The sequence below is a fragment of the Castanea sativa genome, chromosome 7, assembly GCF_040712315.1.
Source record: "Castanea sativa cultivar Marrone di Chiusa Pesio chromosome 7, ASM4071231v1".
NCBI classification, from domain to species: Eukaryota; Viridiplantae; Streptophyta; class Magnoliopsida; order Fagales; family Fagaceae; genus Castanea; species Castanea sativa.
Window position 1 is genome coordinate 38132122 of NC_134019.1, and position 13210 is coordinate 38145331.

The 13210-nt window shown below is 31.9% G+C and overlaps 2 protein-coding genes and 1 long non-coding RNA gene across 7 annotated transcripts; 1 reads left to right on the plus strand and 2 right to left on the minus strand.

Annotated features, from left to right (window-relative positions):
* Positions 1-464: 464 nt before the first annotated feature.
* LOC142644416 (uncharacterized) lies at positions 465-956 on the minus strand. The gene has a single exon (XM_075819037.1). It carries the CDS (start codon positions 954-956, stop codon positions 465-467), a length of 492 nt encoding a protein of 163 aa, XP_075675152.1.
* A 3494-nt stretch (positions 957-4450) lies between these two features.
* On the plus strand, positions 4451-12529 carry LOC142642860 (uncharacterized). 5 transcript variants are annotated; one of them, XM_075817295.1, is made up of 14 exons: positions 4451-5692; positions 8320-8416; positions 8507-8564; positions 8663-8794; positions 9596-9742; positions 9857-9970; positions 10062-10517; positions 10612-10785; positions 10874-10977; positions 11064-11148; positions 11232-11318; positions 11451-11552; positions 12071-12140; positions 12224-12529. In XM_075817295.1, exons 3-10 carry the CDS (start codon positions 8526-8528, stop codon positions 11146-11148), a joined length of 1251 nt encoding a protein of 416 aa, XP_075673410.1. In that variant the 5' UTR covers positions 4451-5692; positions 8320-8416; positions 8507-8525; the 3' UTR covers positions 11232-11318; positions 11451-11552; positions 12071-12140; positions 12224-12529. The 5 variants fall into 5 exon arrangements, with proteins under 5 accessions (XP_075673410.1, XP_075673414.1, XP_075673412.1 ...); XM_075817299.1 differs by having other exon boundaries at positions 11069-11148; XM_075817297.1 differs by lacking the exon at positions 11451-11552.
* Positions 5760-6141, minus strand: LOC142642861 (uncharacterized). Its single transcript, XR_012845754.1, has 2 exons — positions 6047-6141; positions 5760-5974 (listed from the first exon to the last, which is right to left on the minus strand). It is a non-coding gene; the product is annotated as an uncharacterized LOC142642861 (long non-coding RNA).
* Positions 12530-13210: the final 681 nt, after the last annotated feature.

Sequence of the window (13210 nt, forward strand, 5' to 3'; positions counted from 1 at the left end):
TTGCATAGTACATGTTAACAATTGCGAATGAAATAGATCCATTAATTTTCAGTTGCATATGTTTTGTATGTGATACAAACATGTATTTAACCAACAATATTCTTAGTGATTACCCCCTTGATGAAACAATCACTTACCATACTTCGATATGAAGAGCTCTCGGATTGCTTGGATGATGGAGGAGCTTGACTTCCGAGTTTCCTCCACCATGGTGCTTGAGCACGAGTAGAGCCAGGAATCACAATAATAGATTTTCTAATCCCTCGAACTAAGTTGGCACATAACCATTCCCCAAACTGTTGATCCTCCTTCTTTAAACTTCCTTTACCCCGAAGCCACAACTCACACTCCCTTTCACCATGCAGGCGCTCAAATTTTAATCCCACCCAACCGACCTGCTTACCTTCTGCCCAAAGTTTGCGACAGTGAGGGAGGGGCTTTGTTATGTCCATGGAGACCCTCGCTCAAAGGAATTCATTACCAACACCGTCATCCTCTAGGTCAGCCACTTCAATGACCTTCCCTATTGTGTTGCCTATTGCTTCACCTATGACTTGGGTGAGAGACCTCTCAGGGATGTTGTGAATCTGCACCCAGAATGTGGCCTTGCTAAACTCCAATGATGACACACTTTCAATCTCCCTAACGCACTCGAAAACTACCATATGTTTGTCATATGTCCATGGTTCTAGTTCAAGCACCCTCTCAAGGTCAAGCCCCTCTTTGAAATCAAAAACCAGTATGCTATCACCAAGGTCACAGATTTTCAACTCACCTTTCAATTTCCATAGTGGTTTAAAAGTGTGCCCCACAACCTCCACGTTTAGAACCCACTTGGTGAAGAATCGACCAGCTAATCTGTTTATTTTCTTTTCATCATCTTTCAAAACTTTAGCCCCAAACTCTTCCTCTTCAGTTAGCGAAAACCAAGACCACATTTTCTCCAGACCTTCCATACTGTAGACATTGATACCAACAATAACCTACCACTGACTAAACAATGACACACCAACCTACCAAAAGAAGAAGGGTCTCGGAGGGGACAGGAAACCTAAACGATGAAAGGGACAAGGATTCTACAAGCAGCCAAAGGGAAAAAACCAAACCCTAGCCATCAGAGTAACTTACTATTGGGTCCTCTTGCGGTTGACTTTTAGGTAAATGAGTTGGTAGGGAATTGATATTTTATGGGTTTTTTTTAAACCATTAGATCTCTAAGAGATTTATGGTGTAAAAATGGTATAACTTCTATAGAGTTACACTGGGTGTAACTCAGTGCCGGCCCTACGGTATATGCAGTCACCTAAGGCCCCAAGTAGAAAAGAAAAAGGCCCGCAAATTTTAACCAATAGGGTTTTTTTTAAAATTAATTAAGCCCAAATATTAGCAAACAAATAAAATAATTTTTTTATCAAATGAAAGACAAGAAAAAAGAAAGAAAAATGCTACATCCACAACATTTTTACAAAAAATCCTAAGTAGTAAGTTAGTACAAGTTGTTAACACCTAGGATTTGTTGTGTAATATATTGTAAATGTAGTAGCAAACTTCTCACCAAAAATTCACAATATTTTCCCAATAGTTGAGTTAGCAAACTTTTACTAGTTTTCACTTACGTCCACCACTAACATCATTCTTTTACTTACTACTATTAATCTACCACATCAATAGTTGTGAAAAGTTTTGTCAAATTTTTTGTGTCCATAGACTTTCTAAAAAAAAAAAATTTTACATGGTTCATGTTAATCAGTAATAATTTTGCATATAAAACAATATAATAGAATTTAAGCAATATTTAATTTTTTTTAGTCATATGTATGTAGAGAGAGAGAGAGAGAGAGAGAGAGGAATTTTGATTTTTGATACTTTTCCAAAAAAGAAAAATGAGAAAACCAAGAATGTTATAATATTAGAACTTCTTTCAAATCTAGTAATAGAAAATTCATCAATAAGAAGTAGATCAACAGCATAAAGAACACAAGACAGTGATTGAGTAATTGACACCAAACATACAAATTTGGAATCTAACCAGAGGCAGAGACAATTTTTCCAACAAGTAACTCCTACCATCCAAGCACGTGGGTTACTACTTCTAAGGACTATGCCTAAACTACTCTTCATGAGGTGCACCATATCATCATCTAGATTCTCACCTTATGGCCATGTTACTGCTCCAGAAAGACTCGTACCTTACCACTCATAGTCATAGGTCACAAAGAGCCTCTTTATATCATATAGTTCCAAAGCCATACTGCACTGTTCTGGAAATTTGGACCCAATTCACTAGCAACTAGTTACCATTCTAATAATAATAAAAAATAAATAAATAACTATTTAATGTCCTTGGTAGATAACAGCACTTTCAATTCTACTTTTTTTTCTTTCATAGGGATTAGACGTTACAAATTATATAAATTATTTCATATGTTCATAGGGATTAGGTTTATGTATATGTTTTTTGTTTTTAGAAAAAAAAAAAAGCATATATTTATGTTTAATTATAAACAAAAAATTAAAAATTAGAAAAATTTAATGGGTGCCTTAAGAGAATTTGTTAGTGAACCATTTTAGAAAAGTTTTTATGGGAAAATTTAAAAAAAAAATGTTTTGACAACTTTTTTTATTGGGTTTAGCTTACCTCCGGTACTTTTTTAACTGGACATCTCTAATTGTTTTAAATATACAATAGTAAGTGGTAGTGGGTTTTAATCTCCACATTTTATTTAGTTAATGGCTGATGTGGCAATTTCTTATTAAAAGAAAATGAGATTTCAATTAAAAAAAATACTAGAGATAAGCCAAACCATTTTTTATTTCTCATAAAAATAGTATCAAAACTTTTCTTAAAAAGTTAACAAATGCCCTAAAGACACTCATTAACAAGTCCTAAATTAAAATTTTCATTTGTTGGAGTAGGAAAATGTTTAGGCCTCGCTCCTTGGCTATTTATTATTATGAGAGAGAGAGAGAGAGTTAATTATTAGTAAAGATCATTTGAAGCAATGTTCTCAGGAAGAAAACTGTACGTCATTGATATGGACACTTAATATTGAATAAATCTCTACTAGATAATAAAAATTTGTTTTAAGTTTTTTTAAAGCCATTTAAATGATATGACAGAATTAAATTGACATAGCATGATTTACTTTAACAAACTGGTACGTACAACAAGCTCAAGTGGCATTTTTTTTTATTGGACAAGTACCCCATTTTTTTTTTTTTTTTTGATAAGTAAGCTTAGGTGACATTTATTGGATAGATTGGCATCCAACATTAATAAAAGAACATGTACATATAGTATAATTAGAATTTTCTGACCAAGTAACCATTCGTGAAATAAAATATAATAATAATAATTATAATAATATTTATACTTGTTGACGAAAATTGTTAACAATGATTGTTAGATTATCTTTAACAAACGTTGTCAACTTATGTTTAACAATTCATCAAACATAATTTCACTCATAGGTCTTTGGGCGTATGAGTTTTATTAACGTGAGTAGTGTCCATTCAAGATAATGTATATCTTAATTACAACCCTTTATTTTAAGGGAAAACCCTTTGATTCCAACCACATTATCTTTGTACATAAGTTTATCTATTTTTATGTTTGAGGGGATATGTGTTTTTATTTATTTGTGACTGCACCTAATAATTTATTTAGGTTGCCTACGTACCCTTAGTGGGGATCAAGCCACTTCGTAGTTCTTAATTTTAGATCTTAAATTTAAAGTCTCAAATATGGCTTTGTCCAATTTTAAGTGATGGACCTTTAAGTCAATACTTGGTGTTTGATTAAGTATTCACATATTTTTTTGAATTTGGGTGAGATAATTGATTTTAATCTCAAGGGTATGGACCATAATTTTATGAAAATTGAACGAAGAATTCTATTTTTTGAGAAATTAAATGTCCAAGCAATTTTTTTTTTTTTTTTTTATTTGCTTCTTTGTAGGAATTTGATTGAAATTCCCAAATTTAATGAAGGGAAAGAAAAACTCCTTTGAAGCAATTTAATCATTGTGAACGTATTTGGAATTGGAGATTTTCCTTAAATCAATTTTTATGGTCATTTTATTTTAGGAATTATTAACTCTACTTTTGATTAAGGAATTAATAATCCCAAAGAATTTGTCATGATGAAGTCAAGGACTCCACTAAATAAAATTAGAGTAAGGACTCCATAAATTTAAAAGGGTCAAGGACTCCATTATTTTTGTAGAGTAAAAGACTCCATTATTTTTGTAAAGTCAAGGACTCTATTATTTTTGTAAAGTCAAGGACTCCATTGACGAGGTAAAGTCAAGAACTCTATTATTTTTGTAGAGTCAATGACTCCATTGATGGGATAGAGTCAAGGACTCCATTGATGGGGTAGAGTCAAGGACTCCAATTAAAGAGGACATTACACCACAATTTTGAGAGAATTTTTATTTGGTAATGTACAAATAGGAGTTACGAGTCAAAGACTCGTATTTAAAGCTTCATGGATGGAGTTAGGAACTCCTCATGAAACTCAATCCTATTTGTATTACCAAGCAAAAAATTCATATTTGAGAAAGAGAGAGAGAGATTTAGAGAAAGAAAGGGACTGACGAAATCCCACGTACAAACCTATACTATTTATTTTTTTCTCTGCTTGATGTTTCTTTCTGCCTGTGCCTCTCTTTTTTCTCTTCTCTCTATGCCTTTTTCTGTGTAATTGCTCTCTTTTTGTGAATCTGCCTTTCTTTTTTTTTTTTTAGCGTGTCTCCTTTTTTTTTTTTTTACGTGTTCCTCTCAAATTTATAGAGGATCTCCGAAGCAGTTTTCTTCTATTTTTTCTCTTAACTAATCACTTCATGGGCCAAAACTGCAAAGAAAGTGATGCACTAGCTTTCGGTATAACTGTGGCTAAATTTCAGGTGCAATGCTTTTTTTTTGGGAACTGTTTGAGTGGTGCGTGTAGCAGGAAGTTGTCTAGCCACATGTCCCACTTTCATCTTATCATTATCTTTTTTTTTTTTTTAAATAGGGATGTGACATTACAATGTGGCAGTACTGCCATAGACAACTCCACTCACGTGATGTGAGTGTGGGTTGTTGTGATATATATATATATATATATATATATATATATATATATATATTAACAAGGTCATTCTACTGTACCCCTTCTATTTTTTGGGGGGTTCGGTACCCATACAAATCCTGACCATCAAATCTAATGGTTTTTAATCTTGACCGTTTATTCAATTTTAGTGGGATACCAGTTACCGGTATAGCAAGTTAGCATATAAAACCAAAAATAATAGAACCAAATCCTTCTCTCCCCATGTTTCTCCACAAAAAAAAAAAAAAAAAAAAAAAAAAAAAAAAAAAAAACCTTCTTTTCTTGTTCTCTCAACACCAGATCTCCCATAGAACAATCTCCTCAAACTCTAAGGTACAAAAATCGCAAAGCCTTCGCTTTTATCTTCTTCTTCTTCTTCTCTTTTTCTTTTTTTCCTTGTGTGCTTCTCTTTCTCAAGAACAAAATTCTCTCCATTGGGCTTCTTTCTCTCACGCTTCCGATTCGGTTTATCTAAAGAACCCAGAATCGGCTTCTTCTCTTACTAATAAACCACAAGAACCCAGGGCGGCTAAACAAAACCCAAAGAAGAAGAAACAGTATCAGCCGTCCTCTACCCGGCGACGATATTTGAAATAGGTTTGTCTTTCTCTCTCTCTTTGTCTCAGACGAAGTTGATTTTACTGCTAATATACAGATTATTAAAGTTTCTTTGACTATCAACGCATGATTTGTATTTAGTTTTATTCATTGTTAGTAATCCCTAATGCTATTAACTGATTTGGGTTTTTATTTTTATTATTTTGATAGGAGATTTGGGTGTTGTTTGTTAACTTATTTTGGCTGAGAGATTTGTTGCTTCTGCTGTTTTTGTTTCTTCATGGGTGTGGATTTATTTGGGTTTTTGGCTGCTTTTGAGACCTGCCCATTTTGGGTTTTGATTATAATTATTGTTTTATATTTGTAGACACATAGATATCATTAGAATCAGACTCCTGTGTTTTTTTTTTGGTGGGTTGGGAATAAATGGATAAAGTAGTTTTCTTTATTATGTTTCTCATTCAAGAATCATGATTGTGTTTATGGGCTTTTGATAAAAATTCAATTTTTAACATTCTTTAGTGATAAAAAAAAAAAAAAAAAAAAAAAAAAAAAAAAAAAAAAAAACATAATGGGTATTGTAAAGGCACTTCCAGAATAGTGTTTGTGTATCCTCTATATGCGAGGTGGCCCTCTGAGTTTGGCAGATTATGGAATCTATTCATGTGTGATGCTGGGGAGTTGAGGGTTAGATATGTCTATCTCTATGTGCTTGTAGTGGGCATAGTTCTGATAGCAAAGGGGAAAAGAGCAAAAATTACAAATTTGTCAGTTTAAAAGTACAAATTTGTACTGAGGTTTTAAAAGTACTACAACTCTAAAAGAATTATAGTATTTGGTACTGAGTTTCAAATTAGTAGGACTAGGAACCAAAGTTAATTCTTCTGGTGTCCAAGTGGTTCATAAGCTTCTAATACATTTTTTTTTTTTTTTTGAAATGATTGAATGATGATGAATTGGATGTGATTTGATTGCTATTGAACTGTGATCTCATTAATCTAGAGATATATTGCTGTTGTGGGGTTGGATTGCTAATAGGCAAGCTACACTTCCACATCAGCCAATCCTGTGTTTCATGAGAGGACGAAACACAGAGAAATTGACTGACATGTTGGAGTTCTTTTTGACTACTTTGAGGTCTATGTTCTTGAGTTTCTTCAGAAATGAGTTTTCCCAACTGGGAAGCATCTTAGAGTTGGTTTAGTTTTGGTTGTGGTGAGGTTTGTGTATGCTACTGTGAGAGAGAGAGAGAGGGTCTAATTGTTGACCTGTGAGTTGGTTTCAATACATGAATATATGGGAAACGTAAAGTCTCCCCCAAGAAGATGCATTCTATAGCCTTAATTTTCCAATACAATATTTTCCTTTTACTTGAAAAAATCATAAAAAATGATGTATTCATGTGACCAAATCCAATCTGGTCATAGAAATATAATTACAAAGTAAAAAAGTGATAATTATATATGTGGATTTCAATTTTTCTATTCCAAACAGTAAGTAAAATTGATAACAGTAAGTAAAATTGATAATATACAAATGAGTCAACTCGTGTTAGGGATATTTGTTCCTTAATATTTTTTTGTATGTGAAGCTGTTTCTCTGTTATGGTTTTGTGTTTTTAATTGTGTTCCTTTGATAATCAATATTACTTATTAATTGTTTTTAAAAAAAGAATGAATCTTCATTCATTGGAATAATATCGCCTTCATATAGACACTCATCATTAACACAATTTTTATCATACCGCAATTACAACTTGTTTCCATAAGTAGTTGTGAGATTTTTTATTTTTATTTTTTTTATGGACCTTTATTATATCTGTACATATCTATTCTATTTTGTTTGGTTAAGTTTACTACTTATAAACATTTAGTGTCAGTCAACTATTTGCGTTTAAAGTTGATAGCAGATTATTATCTCATCCCTAACTTTACAACAACAACAAAAAACCCTTGATCCCATGAATCAATGGTTGGATTCCTCATCTCTTACTAAGGAGGAAATTTAATGATCACTGATTAAGTTACGTGATCATTAATAATCATAGAGAAACTTGGATCCCAATTAGAAATTAGAATTTGGAATATACTAATATACCTTTCTAGCTAACTCTTCAATAGGGTGATAGAATTTGTTTCTTGTTGAAACAACATGTTACTAGATATTTTTAAATTAAAATAGTTTTATATCTTGACTCCCAACTTTGCCAGAATTTAATCCAACTTGTATATTTAAAAAAAAAAAATTATGAAGATGCAAAATTAAGCACAGAAAGAGTCAAGAGAAGGGTACAATCTAAAATAAATTTAGTCATAATCTTGAATAAATTAGTTATGTCAACAAGACAGATGTGACGTGACAAAGCCTACTTCTTAATCATTATAATATGTTGTCTGATTAGATAGAAGCATCTTGGTGAATATCGCACTTTAGTGAAGGATATGACCATCCACAAATAACAAATATTATTTCCATTTTATAGTAGTGACACAGGTTATTGTATAAAAAATAAAATAAAATAAATAAAAACGTTGATCATCTATGTTGTCCAGGACGAAGTTTGCAAGGAAAAAGTTTGCAATTCCCATAGCTTTCAATTGTGATTTTTTTTTTTCAAATGTATGTTATTGCTTACCTTGTTTTTATTTCATGTTATATTGAGATAGGAGTATGGGGAGAGTGGAAAATATTGAAGAGCAGGGTGCTGTCCAAGTTCCCCCCCCCCCCCCGGAAAAGACCTGTTGGACCATTTTTAATTTATTAGTAAGATTCATTTTCATTATATATCCATTTATAATATATTTCCTATTGTTATATTTAAAATAATATGTTTCATTAAATTTGGATTTTCAGTAAAAAGCAATTGGAATTGATGAAATCTAAGGGCATTGTCGATAAGATAAGCACAACTGTAAGTGAATAATATTTATAGTTTTTAGATTATTGTTATTGTTTAGTTGACATGACATATTCATGGAGATCTTAATTGAGTTTGAATATCTATTATAGGTTAAGAAGGAGATTAGAGAAAAGTGGATGAATCTTGATGAAGACTCTAAATTAGAGTACAAGAAGGAAGCACGTGAGAATTCTGAAAAATATGCTAATTTGTCACATAATATTCCTCGCAAAGCACGTAAAGTAAGTATTTACCTATGAAACTTTTAGCATTCAGGATTATGTATTAAATTTCACAATGAAACCCTTTTTATTCATTATATAATGCAGGTTTCATTATATACTCAGTGTGCCCCTAATCGTGTTCATTTGATGGTTTCAAATTTAAATGAAAGACAAAGATTTGTTATTCGAGAAATGGGATTTGGTAGTATGTTGGATTTAAGGTCTATACAGTTGAATAGAGATTTTTGCAAATGGTTAGTTGAACATTTTGACCACAATTCTTGTGCATTGGATATTTGTGGAAGGAGGTTACCAATATCCACTAAAGATGTAGAATTTATTCTAGGAGTAAAATCAAGTGGGGTAGATGTGTCTATTGTTGCAAGCGCTGAAGAGATAAATCATATATGCCAACAATATGGATTAAATGTGGTAGGGGATATACCAATTAACCTCTTAGAGGGTAAGCTGAAGGAGATGAAAACATCAGGAAAAGAATTTGTTGGTTGTTTTGTGCTATTTGTATTAGGTACTTTATTATGTCCCACTTCTAAACCTTATATCAAACGGTCATTTATCTCAATTCTCCTTAATATTGATGAGTTCAAAAGCTTGAATTGGGCGAAGTTGGTGTTGGATTTTCTTATTCGAGGTGTGTGCAAATATAAAGAAAAGAATCGTGTTGGCGTTAGTGGTTGCTTGCTATTTTTAATGGTAATTTGTAGAAAATAATTACTTTCAAGAATATGATTTTCTTTTTTATCAAATTTGTATGACTCTTTTGACTAAATTTCTATGACCCTTTTATACATATTGCAGTTGTTTTATTTTGAGCATGTTAATGTTGAAACGAATATTGAACATGTGTCCAAACGACCTCAACCACGTATCTGTTATTGGGGGAAAAAAGAAGTTAACCAAAGGATGCTTAAATTACATTCAATTGGAAGTTTTGACAGTCCTAAGGTAATAATTGACTTTTTTTAATGTTTGACTATTTAGAAATAAGTTAAATATGTTTTATATGTGAATTATTACCCCCATGTAGTTGACATAATTTTTATTTTCTTTTTATCATAGTTGTTTGTAACACAAATGGATGGTGGACACGAAACAGAAAATATTCCACTACAGAAACAAGATATTAATGAATCTCATGCTATGCCATCTCAACATGAAGACAAGCCAAATATGGTATCATTTTTCAACCAATAAATCTTATGAATTTGATGATAATTTGGTGCTAGACATTTGTTGATGATTGTACCTATAAATTAATCCACAGGGTTTTGATGAAGCAATTCGTAGAATTGAGCAATCAATAACAAATCTTAAAGATGAAATGCTAGTCATGCAGAAAACCGTGACAAATATTGCAAACAATGTGGACACATTTAAGAATGACATTCTTTTGGAGTTAAAGAAAACAGCAAGGGAACATTATGGACATTCCAATGACCTCAACTTAAATGATATTGTAGATGTTAAAAAAGAAATGAAGTCTGCATCTCCATATATAATCCAAGACACAATGGATGACGATGATATAGTATGTGCTAAAAAAGAATCTAAGATAGAGTCTACATCTCCAGTTCAAGACAAAATAAAACAAGATGATACAGAGCACACTAAAGAAGTATCTAAGATAGTGTCAATGGAGGAAGACTGTAGTGTTCACATTGCTGGGCAAACTCAATCTAATAAAAAACCTGGCAGCAAAACACCCTTATCTCATAATGTGGTAATTGAATTAGTATTTGTTATTTATTTATTTTAAATGTGTTTAGGATGTTTAGTAGCAACATGAGTTTTTTTTTTTTTTTTTTATTGCACAGGATGTGGATATGATGCAATTAACTTTCCCTCATAATGTTCGACTTAATGCATCATGTGTTACACCTTCTAGCAAGCCTAAAGTCACCAGATCACAAAAACGCAGCCCAATTGTCACATCACAAGCTGAAGTTCCAAAAGTCAATAAAAGGCAAAAAATCAAAGATTCATTGCAGGTGAGTTCATGAATGTGTACATTGATATATAAGGGTGCGAAAAGAACAAATTTTTATATGCTAATTTGATTATACTATATTCTTTTAGGAATCTAGATTGGGTGATGACGAGGATATGAATGAGTTCGAACCATTTACTGAAATGGAGAAGATCATATGTAACTACATTTTTAATAAAAATTTTGAAGAGAGGTTTGTCCTTTTTGAAGTTGGTATTAAAAATAATGAATTTATTGAATAAGCTCTAACATAAGAATTTGTCAATGAATAATGTTTAGTGAAGTTCTTGTTTCCATGAAATATGAGTATGGTGATCGTGCAGCTTTCAATACCTTGCTCCCTAACCAATGGATAAGCAGTTAGGTTAGCGTATGAAATTTAAATACACTAATAAATATTTGTGTTGTTTATTTATACAATAATTATAACATTATGTTGTATTTTAGATTATTAATTTGTTCGTTTGCAAGATGAGGATGGAAGAAAACAAATATAGAGACATGTTTGTGTGGTATTTGCCAACGCATTTTGCTGTAAGTTTTCCTAATATTTTGGTTTTTGTGCTTATAGTGTTTAATTTGTTTTTCTTGAATATATGTTTTGGATTGTGCATGTTGAGTTTAATTAATACCATACTTTTTTGAAATTTTTATATATTTTTGTAGCAAAAAATGCTTGAAGAAGATGGCAATCCCACACTAGAATGGTTTAAAAAGACATATAGGGACGATGACAAGTATATGTCAAATTTGGTGAAGTGTGAACGGGTAATTTCACTTAGCACGCGCACACACATGTATATTACATTTACACATGCTAATACATTGTTCATTTGTACCTGTAGATTTTTATCCCTATGAATGACAATAATAGTCATTGGTACTTATGTGTCGTTGATTTTGCAAAAAGATTTATATATATATATACTAGACTCTTTGCAAAGTAGAACTAGTGAAGGCATTCGAACAAAAAATGTTAAAACTATGGTATTGTTTCTTACTCTTTCTACTCAATAATGATTGTTTTTAATGTAATTTTGCTAGGTATTGTACTAAAAATAACTGATGTTAAAATCCAACTTTGCGATAGGTTACAGGCCTTGATAAGTTGTTGAGTTTTTTGGAGAAAGACAAGTATATTGATAATATTACCAGATTTAAATTCAAATCACCCATCTCAAATCCTCAACAAAATAATGGGTAGGTACCAAATTGTACTAGTACATATGGATAACTATTCTATGCATTTTTCAAATTGCAAAATTTTAACAATTTTCATTTTTCAGGTATGATTGCGGGATGTATGTTATAAAACACATGTTTACAAATACTTCCAGCAGGCATTTACCCCTTTTGGTAATAATTTTCTTTGAATTAAATACAAATTTTCACATAATTTTTTTAAACTACTTCTTAATTACATGTCTAATTATTTGTAGGAGAGTTGGTCGGAACATTTACGGTACAAGTTGGCAGCAAGTCTAGTGCTTTCAAAGAATAATGATCAACGTTCAAGAATTGTTGAAATTGCTAGAAACATTCCACTACAGGAATATTTTCGGTCACTCAAAGATTAGTATAAAAGAATGAATAGGATACTGTTTATGAGTTAGTGATTTAGTGAATTGAATTTTTTTTTTTTAATGAATGGGAGATTGATTTTTTATCTTTCATACAGTAATTTAGTGAATTGCTTTCTAATTTTCTTATGAATGTGAGGCTGAATTTTTATTTTTTGTTATCACATACGTTTTTGTTGTGCACAAACTATTTTGATTTCAGCTGCTTGGTTTAAAGAGCTTCTGACATCTCCCCACTCTCTTCATCTTCAGCATTGAACAGATTTTTGGTTTGTGTAAAGGTCATATCATAGTAATTGATGTTTTTGAGTTTCTTTTTAGACCCATCTTGAGTTTAGCCTATTTTAGTGTTTTTCAGAGGTACTTGAGAGAAAAGTTTGTGGCCTTTTTACCAGACTAGCAAATATGTGTCTTTCTTGTAGGATATTGAGTACAATGTCATAAATTATAGTTTTCAATTTTAATGTGGTAAAGCAAGTACTCTTGACTATTGTGGTAGTCTCTTTTGGCTTAGAAGCAAAATGATGATGTCGAAGAAATCACCAGTAAGCTGCGAATACTCCTCAGATCGAAGCAACACCTGCGAAGAGAAAATAGATGATCGAACAGAGAGTACCGGTGTGGTGCCGGCCAAAAACCCTCTGACGATCAAGTTAGAGTCTTTTAAACAACCCTAGAGTGCAAGAGTTGGGATAATTGTGCGTACCTTGGGTCATGAGGGTTTTTGGGGTATATATAGTGGTATGGGGCCGAAATAAATGCCTTGGTGAAGAAGTAATTTCCTTTTAGAAGAGTAATTCGTGGATCTTTGCCTATTGTATAGAGCCTTTTCCTTATAGGAATCTT